At 37.3% G+C, this 21,837-nt stretch overlaps 1 protein-coding gene across 4 annotated transcripts in view; it reads right to left on the bottom strand.

Moving 5' to 3' along the window:
• Positions 1-389: 389 nt before the first annotated feature.
• Positions 390-21,837, bottom strand: part of PLCB4 (phospholipase C beta 4) — a gene marked incomplete at both ends in the record, with an annotated part of 144,892 nt that continues 123,444 nt past the window's right edge. For 2 of the 4 annotated variants that reach the window (XM_084248062.1, XM_084248063.1), the window contains 10 exons: positions 390-478; positions 2,659-2,695; positions 5,598-5,684; positions 6,121-6,178; positions 10,986-11,087; positions 13,196-13,371; positions 15,181-15,256; positions 17,065-17,180; positions 20,768-20,833; positions 20,942-20,991. In XM_084248062.1, coding sequence (XP_084104188.1) covers positions 390-478; positions 2,659-2,695; positions 5,598-5,684; positions 6,121-6,178; positions 10,986-11,087; positions 13,196-13,371; positions 15,181-15,256; positions 17,065-17,180; positions 20,768-20,833; positions 20,942-20,991 — 857 coding nt within the window. The remainder of the gene's footprint in view (positions 479-2,658; positions 2,696-5,597; positions 5,685-6,120; positions 6,179-10,985; positions 11,088-13,195; positions 13,372-15,180; positions 15,257-17,064; positions 17,181-20,767; positions 20,834-20,941; positions 20,992-21,837) is intronic. The other 2 variants (XM_084248064.1, XM_084248065.1) reach the window with 1 other exon arrangement.

Raw genomic sequence — 21,837 nt, 5'->3', positions numbered from 1 at the left:
TTATTCTCCTAGTGCATGCACTTGCTATGAAATTGCTAATGCACTATTTTTGCTGCAGCTCAAACATGTCCTAATGCATCACAAAGCAGAGTTGTTAACACCAAGCTCATTGACTTGTGATGGTATTTTATAGCAAACATGTTTAAGTTGTATTATCAATATTAAACTCTGCCTTACTGGAAAGAGTAATTTTTGCAGATTCATACCTACTTTTGGTTGGTCAAGGAAATTCAATACTCAAAATGTTAAATAGAAGTGTGTGAGTTTCTGTGGTTTCAGGTAACAACTTGTTATACATAAAGGAAACACAAAAGACAAAGGTGTTCGTCAATGGAATTTGAGTTCAGAAGTTTGAGTGTGATCTTTTGATGTTGTGTGGTTTAGCTGCTTCAGTTTGCATTTTGGAGTTTCACACCACTGTTGCTGGTCTGCGGTCCATCTCGGCTTCCAATTTCACCATCTGCTGCATCTCCTTCGCCTATAACATCAGAAACATAACCTTACATATTGAAATCTTCTCCTGAAGTCACACAGCAACCCTGGCCTCTCCTTTCCTGCAAATCTAATGCATCACCATATACTTGCTACTCAAAGAGTGGTCCATGGACCAGCAGGATCAATAGCTCTTGTAACCTTGTGAGAAATGCAGTCTTGGACTCTACCCTAGAACTACTGAATCAGAATCTGCATTTTGATAAGATCTCCAGAAAATTTTTACTCATATCAACATTTGAGGAGGACTTTCCTGTACTTTGTCATGAAAACTATTTGAAACAGATCGTCACATAAAACTGATTGTCTACAGGTTGATAGGCTACAGATAATATATCTTGACTACAGATAATATGATATCTTGACTACAGATAATATGATCAATTGTAGAATAAATGTTGTTGAGGTACGATTTATTTCAAGGCTGTATACAAAGAGCCTTGAATTTAATTAAAAATACTTCCTTAAGAATTGAACTGATGGAGAAGTTTAGGTGGGAGCATACCACATTGGTTTGGTTGGAGTATCCTGCAAATAGAACTTTACAGGAATATGTAAGATTTTGGAATCCTACTGTCCCCAAACTATCACTATTGGGCCTCATATTCTTGGGGAATTAATTTTTTACTGACTATGCTAGAAGTAAACCTTGCTGAATCCAATCCAAAGACCGTCACTAAGACAACCAGCTGATTTGGGAGGTAGAAAGGAGTTGGGTGGGGGGCAGATAATTGTTTGAAAATAAAGGAAAAACTCAATCGTTTCATTTTAACTTTTACTTTCCAATTGGTTTCAATAGCCTTTTGCCCAACCCAGTTCATGTACTTTTTGAAGGAACAATAAAGCACTCCTTTTATTTTTAAGTGAAATACCACTTTATAATAAAGAACATTTAAGAATGGAAACATGCACACATAGAGATTTAACTCAGAGGACTCTGAAGACCTCCAATGTTATTCTTCAAGTCTGCTTACACATCCCAACTAAATGGAAGGTCAGTGGGAGGGTGTGGTCAACTCTGGAGACCATACTATTAACATGTAAATGTCCTAAATGAAGTCTTACTATACAATCTGTTTGACCCATGGACCATCTTCTTATTTTTCCTCCGTGACTTTAAATTTTATTTTGGTAAGGATGGCTATCAAAACACCAACGAATGATATCTTTCTACCTAAATTTGGGATGGATGATTTCCTCTCCCCAGAAGTAATTTTTATGCCTGAAGTATAGTAATACTCTAATAGGAAAATGAAGAAATGGAGAAAAATATACAAACATAAAACTATGACACAAACATTATTCATAATAGATGACAGTGAAACATTACCAGCACTGGAAATTGAATACTTCTACATTCAGGAAGTAGTAATAAAGGTTTCCCTATGCTTCTCCTCCTTTAGCATTTAAAGATGATATTAAATAGAGTTAAGAAAGAAGAATCGTGTGTGACATTAGAAGATTATTACAAGAGCTAAGTTCTCTTATGAACAGAGTGACCATTCATTCCCATATGTCAAGGATAGTTCTAGTCTGTGTCTGTAGACCAGGCCATTATGAACAGCACCCCCTTTCACTCTCAAATCTATGGTGGTTTGGAGCATAAATTACATGATCACATTATTTATAATGCATGATTCAGGTCCTTGACAGACTAGATCCTGCAGAAAACACAAGAGAGTGACTGTATAATGACTCATGTATAATATTTCTGCACTCAGGCAGTAACTGCCATTAAAAACCACGAGTGGGCCACGAGTGAACTTTTAGTGGGGTGCTTTCAAAGTCATTGGAGCCATCTTAATATTTGCAAAAGATCTGACTCTGTGACCCAAGCTTAATCTGTGGTCAGTCTAACTGGCAATCATGTATCATTGTTCTTGATGCCTGGGGATGTCTTCATTCCTATGACTTGAATTTTCTGGGTCTGCAACTGGAAACACTGGCTCAAACTCATGCAGAAATAATTCTCCTAAAATGTGGGGGCATTTGAATTTGAATATTCCTCAGAAATCCAAGCATGAAATAATCAAACTTTTAAATCCAAACACTTGAGAGATTAATTATTTATGACCAGATGTGAACCATACACGGAGATTGCACCGAGGTAACTGATAAGTCGAGAAGGAAAGCAAAAGTGCTTGCTTATCCAAGTTTGAGTCCTACCTTGCGTTTGGGACACTGCATGACAGGATTTCAACAGCTGTTTGTACAAAAATAGTAATGTCAAAATTGAGTCATACATACAAAACAAAGAAAATAAATGAATACTGAAGTGATTTGAGAAATGAATGCAAAACCATATACAGAAAAGCAAAAAGCTAAGAATAATAAAACATGTATACACCCATCAGTGACAAACTTTCCCCAAGTTGATCTCAACACAAAAAGGGAACAAAACAAACAACCAATGCCTATTAACCCAGACTGTGCTTCTCTTCCGTGGCAGTAAGTGGGGGATTTTTCCCTTCAGCGAGACCCCTTACCTATCTTTATTAAATGATAGGACTGATGAAAAAAAATCAATTGTTAAAACTTGGGTGTGATAGTAATGGAGCTGTTAATGCTTGAAATGGCACATGTCAAGACGGATGAGAAACTGTATGGTGGGGAGGTTTAGGAGAAAATGTATTAAGAAAAAAATTCCTGAGCTTCGGAATTTTAAATGAATGATTGACTGACCAAGTAGGCAAGGCCATTAGGAAGCTTCAAAAATACACATGAGGTTAGGATTCAGTCAAGACCAAAGTATTTTAATTCTTGAGTTGTTCCTGCCAGTGTCCTCAACAAGGTTTAGCTAATTAAGTTGATCCAAAGCTTTGCTTTGAGGAACTGGAAGAACTTACAGAAATAGGGTCATGGGAAGTGGAAGAAATCTTAAGGGGAGATAATATAGTAGAATGAAAAAAAATAATTTATTTTTGGCTTAGAAAAAAAGTATCTTGGGGCTTAACAATGGCTTGGGAGACTACTGGGTGACAGGTCACTGTTTTTGGGTAATTAAATGCTTTTTTGGTTTAGAAGGGAGCTCTCCTACATGGTTCTAGGCCTTGCCTATTATGAGGGAAGAAATGGAGTCACTGTGTCTATGAAAATATTTTAACACATAGAATAAGTATCTAAATTGAGATCTATTTGACCTTTAAATAAAAAAAAAAATACTAGAAAAATGGGATAGTGTTTGCTATTGAACAGGCCAGGTCTTAGACCAAAGCTTAACATAGAAATTCAAATCCCAATCCTACATTTGCTAAAGCTGTCACTATAGCTTCACGGCTTCTTGTGTTCTATGCTTTCCTAAGCTTCTGTGACTCAAAGTATCAGTTGTGGGTGGCCGACATAACTTATGACATCTAAAAGACATTATATGAATTTTTGGAACAAAAGTCACTATCCTCCCAATGTGATCCAATCAATACAAATATCATGAATCCAATTTTTCAACGCAATAACTCTGGTGTGGTTTGAATTGTCCATGTCTTTGGACAAAAATTCAAAGTGGTTTTTTTTTTTTTTTTTTTTGTACTTGGCTTTGAAACTCAAAACACTAGGTAACTATATTACCCATCCATCTCTGATATACACCACTATTGTAGTGATGAGTAATTTTTAGCACATTTACATTCTTTAGTCAAACTTGTTGCTAAGCAACCCAATAATTTCTAAGTAGTTTCTTAATTTAGTTAACTGAAACATAACTGTGCCTTACCTTCACTGTGCCTTCTTATAAGGCATCCTTATCCCCATTTAGCTCCTTGTCACTAAGAGGATCCTAATATTTTGGAGATGGGGACTTTATCCTTATTCACATTTCCCTCCCCTCTCCCCTAGAATATTTTCTCAGAAGTGCTTTTAGAGAGAAAACATAAGGTAGGTAATTTGTACCAAAACATGATGTACCTATGAGTTGGTCAAATGAATAGGACTCAAGGGACAATAAACACTTATTATCCCCCTGGGGATCTGTGGACTATTCATGAGTATAGAAGCAATTAGTTGAGAAGGAAATGTAAAACATAACTCAGAGGTGTGTGGATGAATAAAGCTCTGTCTACCAAAACATAAACAATCTGAAACTACAGTTGGATTTGTTTGTTACCAATTGCAATACAAAAAAGAGAGAGATTTTATGGTTATGTTTTACTTTCTTGAAATTATTTTTTAGCATAATTCCTATTTAAATGTTCTTCACTGGCAGCCATTTCTCTGAAATAAAAAAGATAACCTTAAATAGGACTGCTTTACAGTTGGGAGGATAGGAAAGAACATTGCAGTACAATACATATTTCATCAAAACCTCTTTATAGTTTCTAGATGGAGGTAAATTATCTAGAAACAATAATTTCCAAACCAGTTACATCTAAAGAGTGAAATTTAAACTCAGACTGAAATTTAACCTGCTAACGGTCATTTTGCTGCACAAGCTGAAAGTATTTCCATCAAACTGAAATGAGGTTGTGGATGTTTGATGGGCTGGAGCATACCTGCTTTAAGTAAACATCTTGATCTGGGTGTTGGTAGAAGCTCCATGGCCTAACTGAGCTGTTGCATTTTGGATAGTGCTTTACTTACATGTACTTTTTAATTTAGTGTTTTGCCTTGCTGGGAAAAAACACCAAAATACGGTAACCACTCACTTTAGGTGGTTTGCAGAGTTGGGTGACTCATCTCTCCAGGTCCTGCTTGTAAGCAGTCAGAGGATTTTACCACTTCATTTTAGATAGGGGTGGTTTCTCTTACTCGCTTTTAAACATAACATCACGTGCCCCTAGCTTGCAAATTATAAAGTTACCTGAAAATGGAGAAATAATTTGTTACTTGTTTCTTTCTCCTTTCAGTAATGTCATTCTTAGAACCTCCAAAATTTCTTCGAATGATGACTTTTGATTCCTTTTTTCCCCACAACCCTATTTCTCTTCCACTTCAAAAAAGAATACTTTCTGTTTTTGGTGGGTGAAATGGGAAAAACACAGTAACAGGCACCAAATCTTTGTAGCCGTCTATTCAGGCCACTCGCTTGGACAGATGGGTTGCTGGGGGCTGCGGCATTTGCCTCCCAAAGCTGGCTGGCTGCTAAGTCATTTGATGCCATTTAAGTTGAATACCTGCTCATTCTGTTTCTCTAGGAATTCTAGGTGTTCAAGCTGGACTTTTTTCAACTGATCCATTTCTTTGGACTGTTTCATTGCGAGCTGCAAAAAAAAAAAAATTCTGATAAATTTTGGATTGTAATCTTAAAACTTATGGATGAGGGGTGACTGTTAAATTTACAATTTAAGTAAGATGATAATTAAAAAAGAAGGAAAAATAGTCTAAATACTGGGAGAGTTTAGACCCATAATTTTTATTGCAAGAAAATTTTCTGCCAAAATCTTAGGAAATAATAGAGTAGTTATGCATGATCAAAACCTGGCTTCTGTCTCTAAATTAAACGGTGCCGAGTAATTACCTCAAAGATTTTAGAGAAAGATTACTTTAAGCTTTGAGGGAGAAGAGAAGAACAACAAAAGTGCTACATGTATAGAAAAGCAAATTAAGCAAATTAGCTGGAAATCTGATATTTAAGCAGGAGTTATTGTTTATGGTTTTTAAAAGGAAGCATGCCAAGAAAAATTATAAAATACTTACTCTCTTTCTTTCTTCCAGGAACTTTTTAGTGTTGCTGCTATTTAACTCCCTGACTCGCCTAAAAGTAATAGGTACAAATAACAGTTGGCATGACATCAAATGGAAGAAACATGATATTAAATAAGAATGATATTCCATTTAAATTCCTTCCTTCTGATTTTTATTTTTATTGTATTGTAAAATTTTAAATGTGCAATGTACAGAGATAATAAAAAAATATGTGTGCCTATTATAATAATTATATTATTAATGCATATATATAACAATTTACTCATATTAGTTGATATTAATATTTGGCCATGTTTTTCTAATATATTTTTTTAAGATTTATTTTTATTTATTTATACAAGCACTGGGTACAGTCAGAAGCGCGGGAGGGTGAGATAATTCACCAGAGCCAGAGCGGGGAACAGAACAGGCAGACTGATGAAATACACTGCTGAGGGGAGCAGAGGGCGGGGCAGGAGACATCTGCACACCATGTGGGACTTCGCAGGCAGCCGGGGATCAAACCAGCACTGCAGAGGCTGCAGGCAGCTTCGCAGCCCAGCCCTCAACTGCTGTACCACCAGGGGAGGCCCTTTCTTATATTTTTTAAGGAAATAAAATGTTAGAAATATAAAGTTCTCATTCTGGTTCTCCCGATTCCATTTCATTCCTTTCTCTCTCTTGAGAGGTAATCATTGTTCTGAATTTGGTGTGGGCCTTCCCATCCATGTTTTAATCTTCTTATTAATAGACATGTGTCCATATGTAATATATTCAAGAATTTTCAAACTTTCACAGACATACAAATCACCTGGAGATATTATTAAAAAGGAAAACTCATAGCAACATGAATGGAACTAGAAGGAATTATGCTAAGTGAAATAAGCTAGACGGAAAAAGAAATATCGGACGGTTTCACTTATAGGAAGAATATAGGGGAACCAAATAACACATCAGGGGAAAAACATAATAACAATACAATACAACAAAACAAAACAAACAGAGACAATTATAAACCAGAGACATCCCGCAGGGGAGGAAGAGGGAGAGGGATCAGAGGGAGGGACTGTGGTGATGGTGCAGGGGAGCATTAGTAGAGAAAATTCCATGGGGACTACATCTGAGGGGAAAAAAAAGCAAACACTTTAAAAATGAACAATGACGTTTTATATATATATATATATAGACTGTTTCATTGTGAGCTGCAAAAAAAAATTCTGGTACATTTTGGGTTGTAATCTTAAAACTTATGGATGAGGGTGTGATTCCATGGGTCTGGGCTGGACCTGAGATTCTGCATTTCTAACAAGTCCTGGTGATGCTAAGGCTCCTAATATATATTGTTTTGTGTGTTTTTCCAAGTTTATCTAAGTGCTAACATATTCTGGTCTTCCTTCTGTAACTTCTTCCTTAGTCTTATGCCTTAGAGAAATTGCCATATTTCGAACTACTCCATTACTTTCATCTCTACAAGGATTTTTCCACCTGTGAATAGATTACCCTATTTCCAGCTTGCTATTAATGAAACTTTGGTGTTTTCCAGACAGAGCTACAATGATGTGGTGCACAGGTTCCCGCCATGTTTGGCATATTAAATATCTGTCGACTAAATAAATGAATGATGTAGCTAGTCATTCATTATTTTTATGAGTTTCACATATTATTTTTTAGATTCCACATATAAGTGCGATCATACAATATTTGTCTTTCTCTGTCTGACTGATTTTATATAGCATAATGCCCTCAAGGGCCATCCATATTATTGCAAATGACAGGCTTTCCATTTTTCTTTTAAAAAATTTTTTTAAAACATTTATTTATTTATTTATTTATCTATGTATCTATCTATTTATTTATTTATTTTAGTGGGACCCTTGCCGGTGGCCAGGGATCGAACTGGCGCTGCAGAGGTTGCGGGCAGCCTCGCAACCCAGCGCTCAACTGCTGCACCACCAGGGGAGGCCCTGGGCTTTCCATTTTTTAAAATAGCTGAATAATATTCCATTATATGTACATGTCACATTTCTTTTTTTATTCAGTGATAGACACTTAGAGCATTTCCAGGTTTTGGCTATTGTGAACAATGCCTGGGGGAGCACCTCTTTCTTCCAGATAATGATTTCCTTTCCTTCTGATAGATATCCAGAAGTGGGATGCCCGAATCACTTGGTAGTCCTAGTTTCAATTTTTTGAGGAACCCTCTTAATGTTTTCCATATTGGCTGTACCAGGTGACATTCCCATTGATAGTTATGTTTTCTCTACATCCATGCAGTGTGTTACCTCTGGTCTTTTTGATAACAGCCATCCTAATAAATGTGAGCCTTTCTAATATTATCTTATTGTGGTTTCGATTTACATTTTTTCTTGATTAATGATACTGAGCATCTCTTCATGTACCTGTTAGCTGTTTATATGTCTTCTTTGGAAAAATGCTTATTTTGGTCCTCTGCCCATTCTTAAATTGGATTAATTATTTTTGTTTTTTTTGCTACTGAGTTACTTGAGTTCTTTATATGTTGAGTATTAACCCCTTATCTGATATATGGTTCACAAATATTTTCTTCCATTCTACTGGCTGCCTTTTGATTTTGTAGGTTTGTTTTTTTTTGCTGGGAACTTTAGCTACTTACTGCATATTGATAAATAGTGCCTGAATTGTCATTCAGAGTTATACATCATACAATTTCTGTTGAAATGTCTTCTTTGATCCAAGAAGTGTTTATCAGTTTCTATATGCTTTTCTTAGCTCTCCCATGATATATATTAATTTGGCTTTCCAGTAGTTTAATAAAGTAGTTTAAAATAAATTTTAATAAATATTTATATGTAGAAGTAGGTACATTAGAAGGTAACCATTTGGCATAGAAAAATTTTCTTTTAAAAATCAACCGTTTTTAGGTGCTTTAAAACCACCTACCACTGGATACAGAGTTATAATAAATAAGCATATTAAGACTAAATAAAGAAATTAAATGAAAAGCTTGCTCATTAAAGCACCAGTGAGTCATTATTTAAGACAATTTGACCTTCATGGAGTTAAAGTCCACTTTAAAAACTGATATATAACTATTTAATAATTATATTTATTATGTTGAATTCTAATATTTCATTTTGGACAGTCAAAAGTAATTCACATTAATGAGGCTTTATTATGGCTAGAACTTTTTATGCTGAATTATTGTGGAATTCCATATTCCATTTGTGACCCATTAGTTCCAAACCATATTTAATTCAAAAAACTTAAGCATGAAAATGTACTGGATGGTATTCTGCTTTATATCTTACCATATTTCAAGGTTAACACTATTTATCATTAACAATTGAGAAGTGTTTTAGAAACCAATGACATTGAGGTAGTGGAACAGCAGTTCTTGCTGTGTTCAAAATAAGGAAGTAAACAATGATCTTGTAGACTGGGAAGTTGAAACAAGGTAGTTGGCATGTTCTCTAATTGCTCAGCTGACGATTAAGAGAGTTGATCAACTGGAAGTCCTAAACTTCATGCTGGTATTTTAACCCCAAGATAGAATCTTCACTTTGTTCTATATTTTGTGAGGCAATCTTTATGTGGGTCATGAACTTTAGCTAGTCAACTTCTAACCATCTTATTTCTCCAAAAGAAGGAACCCTGTTGTGTTTGGCCACAGGTATGTAAACTAGGGTGTTTTTTTTTTTTAAAGATTTATTTATTTATGCATACAAGAGCTGGGGTACAGGCCAGAAATGCAGGGGGTGAGAGGATTCACCAGAGACAGTGGGGAACAGAACAGGCAGATTGACCGAAGTACACTGCTGAAGGGAGCAGTGGGCAAGACTGGAGAGGTCTGCTGCACCATGTGGGTAGCTTCCTGGCCGGCTGGGGATCGAATTGGTGCTGCAGAGGCTGCGAATTGCTTCATAGTGCAGTTCTTAACACCTTGCGCCACCAGGGAGGCCTGAACTAGGTTTTTTTTGTTATGAAGCAACTGGCACTTATATCTTCAAAGGCTTCTAGAGAAAGATAATAAGCCTGGTAGGTAAAGATGCTATTTGTGGTTACTGGGAATCTCCCTTTCTTGGGTAATAAGACTAATGCCCTCTTGAATCCTCTTTACTGATTTCTGCTAAAGGATTTGCACCTGGGACCTTCTCTGGATGTCACACAGTCTTCCCCCAATTGCTGGAGGCCAGTGACTTACTAACACTCAAGTACAAAATCCAGATACACTTGGCTCAAGATGGACAGATCCTTAGTGCGGGTTGCACACCAGAGCCTGGGATCAAGTTACAGATGGACGGAGGTGAGCCCAAGTCCTTGCTCAGCTCCTCCCTCGCCCCTGCTGCTTCCTGCATTCCCCTTCTCTGAAGATCGCTTTCTCAGTACATCACATGCAACCAAATTCCTGCTTCATTCTATGTTTCTAGAAACTCTAACCTAAGACAAGGAGAAGCCAGAAAAACTGGGATGTAGTGGTGGTCTGTAGACAAAGACAGTGCAAGGCAATCAAAGGAAGAAGCTGCTCTTCAAAACTGGCCCACTCAGAATGGGCTTACACCTGAGCAGGTGAGTTGCTTGCAGGATGACCTAGTGGAATGTGGGGAAGATATTTTGGAATCATATTCATTATTATGCCGTATTGCATACAATTTTGTTTACAAATGAACATACATGTATTGAACGTAAATTTATTTTTCTGGTGTTACGAAACAATCAGTATTATTGTTCAGGCAACGATACCACATTTTCATAGCAGTTAAAATAGAATTCTTAACCAAAACTCACAGTTTTTTTAATATTTTAATGTTGAGTAGGTATGTATTTATACATGTAAATGTTGCTGAGTTTGTTTATGTTGAAATCAATGCTATCTGACTGCTATGAGTGTTCAGACTTACCTTTCCCGTTCTGCTTTATTCTTGATAGATTTATCTTGGCTGATGGCTTTGCTGTTTTCCATAGAAATCTTAGCCTGGTGTGCTCGCATTTCCTTGCTTTCCCTACATATTAGAAATTAACAGGAGGAGAGGGGGTTGGGGAATTAGTGTTTTGTGGAATTCAGCTGAGACGATGAAAAAAATTTGGAGATGGATAGTGGTGATGCTAGTATAACAATGTGAATGGACCTAATGCTGTACACTTAAAAAAGTTAACAAAGTAAATTTTATGTCATGATGTTCAATTATTATAAAGAAATTTAAAAACACACAAATGGTACATGCAACAGTAGGACTAGGTTTATTATTTTCCCCATTATTGAGCTCGCTGAGCTATTCCATATTCTGTGAAAGGAAGGGAAGGAGACCCAACCCATTGGATGCTTCTTCCTGAGGGCGGTGGGTCACCTCGTGGTAATGGAACAGCAATTTTTTTTTCCATAAAACCCAAGAGTTTTCCCATTGTATTTGAGATAAGATGGGTGAGTGAGGGGAAGAGAGAGAGAGAGAGAGAGAGAGAGAGAGAGAGAGAGAATGTTCTCTCATAAGGTGACCTAAATAGTATTTGCACCACATCAAAAGGGATGAACAACACTGAAATAGAGAGTTCCTCGTTAGTGACCTTAGGGCCACACAGGCAGGAATATTGATACAAATTCACGGGCCCCAGAAATGGCCTTCAAATATTCCTACAAATTTTTAGTAAATTAACTATTTCCTTACTCATTCATTCAACAAGAAATTACCAATAACCAAATGTTGTAGATAAACACTTAGGAGGCAAGAGGCAAGATTTTTAAATCAAGAACGACAGCTGTGATTTTAAAAAGGAAAGACAACCACAAGATGTTTAAGGAAAAGTATAAATACTGCCGTTGCTCTGAAAAACACTCTGCCACAGATCTACTTTTTAAGTTAAATTAGTAATTAGCTTATGGTCTCTTCAAATGACATACTAAGTATAGGAAAAATTAGTTTACTTTGTTTTTTCTTTTGGACAACGCCTATGGTTGTGGGTTAGTTTTTCTTTCTTTATTCAACTACAAAAAAAAAAAAGATTTTGAAAGAATGCTTTATCCTGTGGAGTATCTTTGAATGAAGGCAGGCACCTAAAATCTGATTATGCACAAGTGGGTCAAAGGCAGAGTGATGGACAGAATTTTCTGTGTGCTATATTAAGAGCATTTCTAAAGGGGAAAAAAAAAGAGACAATTTCTAACCCCACACAACCAAATGAAATACTTTAAAAGTGAACAGGGAGTAGAACATAAGCCCACAGGAAACAGAGCCTGGTGCTCTTCATTTAGTTGGAAACTATAGCAAAAACACTTTATGTCTGAAGACTATGTCCAAAATAAGATTGGGAACTTGAGACCAGATAATTTAAGCAGCTAGCATTTAAAAAGCGTTTTTGTTTGAGTTGTTTGTATAATGCTTTTATCTTCTCCTCTTTTGTGTGTATCAATAAACCCTAACTGTAGCATGTAGTTGGCATTAAGTGAAAAGCAAGCAAACTGCAAAAAGTTGTGATGAAAAGACATAATTGACATAAATACTCTTCTGCCAGGGAAGAAGTCCAGTTCATCATTTGCAGTGTTTGAAATGCAATATTCAATTTGCTCAAATGGGGAGACCAAAATAAACTGAAACTTCTCTGCTGCTTCTTGATCAAGCGCCTCTTTCTAAAATTCATACAAGTCCTACTAGCATAAAAAGAAGAGTGTTTCCACATTTACCATTGAGGGGGTCAGACCAACAGCTCTGGGAGCATTACTCACTGGTCTTGATCTCTTTCTGTGTCTAATCCTAAAAGATTCCAGACTATTTTCAAAGGCCAGTTGTAGCCCTGTCACTCCAGATGCCTCCATGACCAATCCAGAGGTGGCAGAGCTCGTTGGGGCTAGATGCTTCTGTGTCTGGGACAGTTTTTAGTATGTATCATATGCTACTTGCCATTTGACTTGTGAGCGAGCTGTCTTACCGATTCTCACAAACTCTTTGAAGGCAGAGGACATTTCTTATGTTGCCTCTTGCTTTCACTAACCATAGGATCAGACATACGGAAAAGCTCAGTACTATGTGTCAAGTGGATTTCACTTACTACCTTCCCTCACAAACACACAACATTAAAAAAATGGGGCATCGACGCTGGGAGTGGCTTGCTCCCCTACCTATCATGGGATAGTTTCAGCTGCTGGGTTTGCTGCTCATGGGCGTTGATCAGCAGCTTTCTCAGCAGCTCGCACTGCTGGCTGAGGTGCAGGTCTCGGATTTCTTGCTCCTCGGCGCTGTGGGTGTTGATCATTTCTGACCACTCCTTTGTGTGCTGTGCCACAATCTCTTTGACCTGTGTGAGACAAAGGGGACGGTGTCACTTGGGATTCTCAAGCGCAGTTAAGAACTGAAAGCACACTATTAGGCATGCATTTCATCTCTCCCTCCCACTAGTGAATCAAGGAACACCTATAAACTGGCCAAAAGTATGTTGTCATCAATGGGATCAGGAAGTCATTGTCTATTAAAATAAATCAATCACTTTAGCACTGAAATTTAAACAGGACCTGTTATTTTGCTGACTAACTTGCCAATACTCTGGTTTGTCTTGGCCTTGGCCTTTTTAATCAATTCCATCAGAATTCTCTTCGTTACCTCATGCTTTCCCAGCTTCATTTGCAGAAGGCCTCAGGACTGTGTGTTCTCTTATGTCTGGATCAGTACTTATTGTGTCAACCCTAACAGACACTGGGGTGAAAAGTCTTCCCTTCCAGGTATCCTTGGTCTTTACAAAATGGTTTTGAAGCTCTTCCCGTGAAGAGCTAGAGTCTAGTTCTCCACCTCCTAGGAACTGGCTGACCTGTGACTTGTGTTAGCCAATGAGACATTAACAAATGTGATACAAGCAGAAGCTGGGACACTGCTTGCCCTTTGGATACGTCTGGGCTCCTGAGCCTTCTCTGTGTTGTAGCCTGTGCTGTAGGAGGATGAGAGGCCATGTAGGAAAAACCACCCACTAAAAACCAGATTATCTGAGTGAGGCTGACAATCCTAGCTGACTACAGACCCATACTTGAGGCATCCAAAATCAGAAGAACCACTTAGTTCAGTAGAGCCCCAATGTGACCCTCTGATATGTGAGCTCACACATGGTGGTTGTTTTAAGCTACTAAATGCTGGCATGGTTTATTTGGAACAAAAGGAAATGGATATAGTTGTCAAGGTTTCTACTTTTCTGTCTAGGCAGAGCAGTTAAAAATCATAGCATGTTTGCACTGATGTTCATTCTCAAACATTCTAGTTAAGAAGAGAGGAAGAAGGAATAGGGAACAACTCCCAAAGACATATGACTTCCTGTTTCTATAGACTTAGTGGCAGAAGAGACAAAATAGATAGCACCAAGGAGGGTTTCTGCTTGAATTACTGTATGTGGTGGGGTCACTGGGCTAATGACAGAGCTGTATGTGGACTGCATGTGAAGGCTGGCTGGTTTGAGCAAAAGCTAGAGCTGGGAGCTTTCCTTAAGGTTTCTTTTTAATTTTTTCTTTTATAATTATTGCTGGAAGGATTATTTGTGTTCTTGATACGAACTTAGCTATTCAATTCTCCAAGAGTCCACAAATATAATTGATCTCCCCCAGACTCCTATATCCTTAAGTCTAGGGAAATATGAGTAATTAGTTTGATCTCCTAGAATATCAGCACTTGACATTTTTTTCATTCCAAACTTTCAGAGCAATGTGAAGATGGCATATGAAAAGTCAGCCAACTCCCAAATTGAGTGATTTTCTGTGATATGTTTAATGTTACTTTTATAGGGCAGTATATTTTATACAGATAAAATATAGGGCAGTCTATATTTTATACAGATTTCCTTTCAGTGTACTCAGGGATTGTTTCACGTGAAGTCTCTAAGGTATATATATATATATATGTGTGTATACACACACACACACACACACACACATATATATATATAAAACAAGCATATTTCCACAGATGAAGGAAAAGTTCCATGAAATGGGTCTTCTCAAAGGTAGTGAATCTGGGACAAATGTGAACCCTTGGATCCAGACATTTCTGATTTATGCTAGGTATTGCTTCTAAAAAATTACAAAGTATATTCTATAAGTTGCTGGTAGAGAAAAAGTCATTTTCTTACCTTCGACTTGTGATCTGATGTTAGTGTCTGAATTTTAATTTCTGTTTCTTTTTTCATTTCGAGACAATTACTTCCCCTGAAAATGGAAAATCACAAATACATGCCAAACGTTACATATCTTCCCATTCCCGCAGGCTTTGCTACATAGCTTTCTAATGAAGACAATTCGTTCATCAAATATGGGATGCCACGGCTCATTGGGTAAGATCACTTTTCTAGCAGTAGATGCATACCTTATAAAATATCTGTATCGTGATTACTCAATTCAACCACTACACAAAGAGACACTTCAGACCTAACAATTATTTCATTGTTAAGGGTCTGTAGTCAGTTTCCATTCTGGTGCCTGATTTTCTTACAGCTATTATTATTTATTCAATAAAATATTATTTGGGATGAAAACTGGAAAATGAGTCCCCAGTGTTGAAGTGAAATTTTAATTCTTCCATTTTGGTTACAAAGCCAAGTTTTTGTCTTTTTACACAAGCCAGCAGGGGAGAAAATAGCATTTCTTGGCATCATGGCATAAATTTTGCTTTGTATTCTATTGTGAATGGGGAATATATACTAGGTAATTGCCCAGCAGACATTACTGCTTATTTCAGTGGTTATTTTTTTCCTTTCCAAACATCCATATCATTGCCGAAAACAGAACAGATCCTGAGCTTCTGTCTTTAGCATATATGTGCTGATTATTATGGCCTGAGTCAGAACGCTTCATTATATTATTGGTAATGAGAAGCATTAATCTAAACATGCTAGGTCTCTCACCGAATCTATTACTTCTTTTTTTTTTCTTTCCCAATTACTAGGAATTTTATTTTATTTCATTGTCTTCCATTTCATGATTTTAAATTATTAATTTCGTAGTAACTTCTACTATAATATTCTACATTATGGTAAGAAATCAGATCCTGAGGCAAATATATTAACAAATATCTACTACAATGTGATCAACTTGGATTACTCCAAGATACAAGGAAACTCAAAATTTTGATACTTGGTATAGAAGATATATATCAAAAGAAAATATTTTTAAAAATAATGTTATTTTACAAACTTCGTTACCAGGTTTAAACAATTATCTGTGTCACTTCTTTTTCTTGAGTATGAATTTTCCCACCTGCCTTTAAATTCAGCTTAATGCATTTTATTTTATTTTTTTAGTATTTTATTTTATATAATTCTTACATCATTTTTCATTTTTGCACAATGTATGCATTTTCATTTTGGTTATATTCCCCATACAATTGCACCCCCACCCCCCTGCAGTGTGTCTCTGGTTTATAGTTGCTTGTTGATTTTGATTCTATTACTTCTTAATGGCTGGCACTGAATATATGTCCCCTCTAGTGTGTTATTCAGTTAGCTTGCGGCTTGAGGGATATCTCCCCCTGGTTTAATTCTAGACAAAATCATTCACAGTAAATGTGATGATAGATTTTATTCAACAGTCTTATCTGTTAGTTACATAGTCTTGTAAAATTAAAAATCGAGATTGCTTTCTTTTTCCTCTAGTGTACCACCCTCAGTATTTGTTTTCTGGCTACACAAAATGATTTCTGTAATTCTGAATTGTCCCAAATTTAGCTTATCCTTCCATCGCTCTTCTATTCCCATTCACCTTAAAGATACTTGAATGGAGAACACATAAGAGAAATAGTTATTATGTCATTAATTAACAGCTGTAGAAATAGAAAAAAAACTCATCTTTTTTACTTTAATTATTGGCTCCAGTTTAATGATTCTCTTATTTTCCAGGAATAATTTTTAATGATGAAGACAGAGTCAAGACTAACTTTTCCTAAGCCTAGACAGGACAGCTGCACTGTGGGAAAAAGACAATATAAAAAAGCAAAAAGCTTCTGGAATAACCAGTATTACCCCTTCTTCTTCATTGCCTTCTCTAGAATCTTCTCATGTGTTGACTTCTCCTTGTCATACTGCGCCACAATTTTGTCAACTTGTGTGCAATGTAACTTCTGCATCGTACTGTGCTCCTGAACAGGGAGAATTTTCAGTTACAAACTGGACTTTTAGAGGGGCCGATAAATTGTACCTCACTGAGGCTGGCATAATTTTCAGTAGTTTTGCCAGAGTGTTGGCTTGAAAACCAAGAGTAACAGAGTCTGAGAAAGAGGATTTCCAATCTCTCCCCAACCTAAGAGTTTCGTATACAGGTGTATCTGCAATAAGGGCATCACCAGCCTCTGTCTAATGAACACACCAACCTCAAAAGCCAACCCTTCCTACCTGTGGGCAATACCATTCACCCCAAAGTCCTTTTTTTCCCACATATATGTATCCATAGACCTTTCATCCATCTGTTTTGTCCTGCTATCCAACATACCTAATTAGGCTCCTGCCCCTTCTACACATTGGTCTGCAAATATCCAAGTTCAGCTACCATATTTCTTCTCTTTTACATGTAAAATAACTATTCATCATGTGGCATAGCATCTAAATGCAGGGCACATTTTGGAAGGTCTTAGACAGCCTCATTACCTAATTAAAACAGCCATTGTGGGTTGCCACCATCAGTTGATGTTGAATACCCATCATTTGATATTGTCACCAGCTTTCTTATCTAGATGCATTTACAAGGATGACGGAATGTTTAGAAGCTCTGGCTCTAGCTTTACAGATATCTAAAATATTTTCCCATTTGCTTCATTCAATCACTGAAATTGGGCTGTAAAACCTTGAAAATACGTATTTCTTTATAGGCATTATTTCCACTGGATAATTTGGCCACAGCCAGTGAGACTTATCTCAAATTAGATTTCTTTAGCTGCTCAGCACCCAAATGGAGAAAATTGGTACAATCAGTAATCTCCTGACTCTAAATGATATTTGAGGTGATATCCTAGTCTTACTCTTGAGAAACTTAACTGGAATGATATTTAAGATTGGAATGGATCGAGTCATTGATTATATAACTCCCCTCACAGGCCTATTTCTTTTGCTTGCTTATTTTCAAAGTATATGAAATAGTGACTTAGTGATTTAGTTTAAAAAAATTAATTTTCTAGGCTCAACTTTAGCAAACCTAATTCATGAACATCTTCAAAAGATTTCATAAAATATAAATGGGAAAAGGATTTTTAACTTTGCCAAGTAGTTCTACTGAAACTCTAAAACGATTTCATAAAATATAAATGGGAAAAGGATTTTTAACTTTGCCAAGTAGTTCTACTGAAACTCTAAAACGATTTCATAAAATATAAATGGGAAAAGGATTTTTAACTTTGCCAAGTAGTTCTACTGAAACTCTAAATTTTAATTGGTTTTTCAGGCATCTGATGGTCATGTTGCAAATTGGTAGCCCAAAGGATGCATCCAGTCTGCAGAAGTAGTATTTATTTATTTTTGTTGTGCTACCTGGCCTTTCAACAAAAAATTGAATTAATAGCTAATATCAAAAGATCATGTGATCAGAAAATTCACCTAAGACTGCAGATTTTTTGATTCTCCTTTACAGAATGCAGCTGGCCTACAGACTTTAGGCATCGATGGTAGGACCCTAGTCTAAACTCCTTTTTTTTAAAAAAGATTTATTTATTTATTTATTTATACAAGCTCTGGGTACAGTCAGAAGTGTGGGAGGGTGAGAGAATTCACCAGAGCCAGAGCAGGGAGCAGAACAGGCAGATTGATGAAGTACACTGCTGAGGGGAGCAGCAGGGGTGCAGCAGGAGAGGTTTGTGTGCCATGTGGGACCCTCGCTGGTGGCCGGGGATCGAACCGGTGCTGCAGAGGCTCGAACCAGCGCTGCAGAGGCTGCGGGCAGCTTCGCAGCCCAGCGCTCAACCGCTGTGCCACCAGGGGAGGCCCCCTAAACTGCCTTTTCATAGGACCAAGGGTTCCACGGTTTCCATACCTGGCCTAGTTCCTTCATTACTTCCTGCTTAATCCCTATGGTATTTGAGCTGAATGTCTTCTAACATGTTACTAGTTATCTAAGTTTGGGTTTTATATTTTTTTAAAGGATTTAATAAGCCTGCCTGTCTCTTAAGGAAAGTAACCCTAGTTCTGGAGCTTAAAGAGTCATTCTTTAGGGTGGGATTACTGCTATTTTGTTCTGCTTTCTTTTATTCTTCTTTGTCTCATCTAATGGATATTGGAATCACATTTCCATTTCTAGAGTGAGAGATAACTAGAAGTCTGACTGCTGGCTGCATTCACAGGGTGAAAAACAACCGACCACTGCCATTTTCCATAAACCAGGCATTTTAAATAGCACCGTGATCTCATTTGGGGCTCAAATGGTCATTCCCCTGTAATGACTTCTGACTATCCTAACAGCGTATTACCTATTTCTACGTTTTCCTTTTCTAAGTGGCAGATCCTCATATTCATATCAGTATTCCTTCTCTCTACTTTGCAGCTAACCTTCAGGTTTGGAAATAAGCTTCTTTTAGGATCACACATTTATTTCTTAAACCATTGGGCCTTAGTTCATGTATTCTCTGCTTCCCTTTAGGTCTGAGAAGTGGCATTATTTCCCCAGGCTGATATGCCCCATATTCACTGAATATGGACTAAGCACTGGTCTCTGCTCTTACTAACAAGTTTCAAGGTTGAGGTGCTACAGCCCAGATCACCTACTCTTCCCAACAGGTTATCTGTTCTTTAAGAGGCATGATCTGCATTTTGCAGGCAATTAGTATGGCTTCACAAAGGAGCTGAAGGACAGTAAAGGGGGGCACTCTTTACATAGGGGAGGAACTTATTTAGAATGTATTTCCTAGGCCTCTCTTGGAAACTATAACTAAATTCAAGGGGTCCAAGAATGTGCATTTTTGGCCCTTGGCCCAAGGGCAGTATCTTAAAAACTAGTCCAAAAGGGCCTCCCTGGTGGCCTAAGGGCTATTCTCAGCACTTTTACTGAAATGGTCTGAGTTTGATCACTGGCCAGGGAGTTGATCCACATGGCACAACAGATCTGTCCTGTCTCACCTGCTGCTCCCCTTAGCAGTGTATTTCAGTAGATCTGTCTGTTTTGCTCCCCACTCTGTCTCTGGTGAATCCTCTCACCCCATACACCTCTGGCCTGTACCCCAGTTCTTCTATGCAAAAATAAATAAAATATTAAACAAATACATGAAAAAACTAGTCCAAAGAACCCAGGATAGTCTTGAGAGACTCATGATTGCTCTGAAAATTTAGCTGTTACTTGACCTAAGGAATTTTAAATGCTACCTTTAAAAAAATACACACTGAAGCTTTTGTAAAAGTCCACACAAATTTAGATGGTAGGATTTAGGGCGATTTATGAAGGTATAGCTGTCCAGTTAGCTGGTATCAGTTTCTAGACAGTGTTTTGCTGGTGAGAAATGTAATGGTCCATAACACAAAATAATAGCTTGAAGTTTTCACCAGAGAGCTAAAAAAAGTAAAAAGTAGGGCCTCCCCTGGTGGTGCAGCGGTTGAGCGCTGGGCTGCAAGGCTGCCCGCAGCCTCTGCAGCATGGGTTTGTTCCCTGGCCGCTGGGCGAGGGTCCCACAAAAAAAAAAAAAAAAAAAGTAAAAAGGAAACAAGGAAACAGATTGCACACACACATGTGAGCACACAAAAAACACTGTACCTTTGCATGTTTCTTTTTTAAAGAGTTTAGCTCCTTCTGCTGTTTCTTTAAATGCTTCAAGTAAGCCTGTGGGAGAAACAGAGAATCCAAAATAAATTTCTGTAGCCACACTTGGTGGCATACAAAAAAAATGTGTAATATAAAAATGCTTGCAAAATGACCAAGCAATTTTACCTTCATCTGCTTTAGATCTTCTATCCTCACTTGAGGGATAAGCTCGATACCTTAAAAAAAAAGTTATTGTGCATATTAAAAATTAGAATGACTGGCAATATAAAATGAGCAGCTTAAAATAGCATCAAAAGGCTTTAAAGCTACTTTCCATATACTGTTATAGATAAAAAAAAATCTTAATGTCCAATTCAAAGCAATCAACTGGTCACTTGATTGACATGTTTACTGTCTGAGGTCAGTGAACGGAGCCTGTATGGCGGAATTCTTGTATGTGATTTATTGAGGGAAGGCTCTCAAAAGAAACCTGAGTGTATTTCCAGCTGAAATCCCAGCCTTAGTCTGATCATAGTGGAGTATCTTTAGCCTAAATGGACCTTCCCAGTGTTTCTGCCTTGAGGTAAGGAGATTGGACTTTAGCAACCTCTGATCAGTCAGGTAAGAGTTTCTGAGGTTCTTATAACCTTCTAGGCAAATGCCGACAGTCTGAGGGCAAGTCCCTGGGTAAAAGTGCAGCTGGGATTTGCAATCAGTCAGTCCTCCTACAGCTGGGGGATAGTGTATAAACCACATACTGGAGAAATAACCAGGCACAGCAGGACCATTGTTGGTATTTTTATATTTAAATTTTAAGGCATAGCATTCAATTAACTCTCAATTTAATTCTTAACTCAGTCATCATCAAAGATCAAAACATTTTTTCAGCTTTTTACTAAATTTACTTTTAGCATGTAAGAAATTTAATATATGCAATTGACCACAGCAATGTCTTTAATGTATAGGAAACAATGTAATCAAAGCATCACATGAGACCTAGAGTGATATACTAAGTCATCCTGGAATTGGAGTGAGGCCAGGCTGGGTGTTGTCATGGCAACCACAGTTGTAGAAGTATCCCT

Source organism: Talpa europaea (genome assembly GCF_964194135.1).
Source record: "Talpa europaea genome assembly, chromosome: 11".
NCBI classification, from domain to species: domain Eukaryota; kingdom Metazoa; phylum Chordata; class Mammalia; order Eulipotyphla; family Talpidae; genus Talpa; species Talpa europaea.
This window is presented reverse-complemented; position numbering and strand designations above follow the sequence as displayed.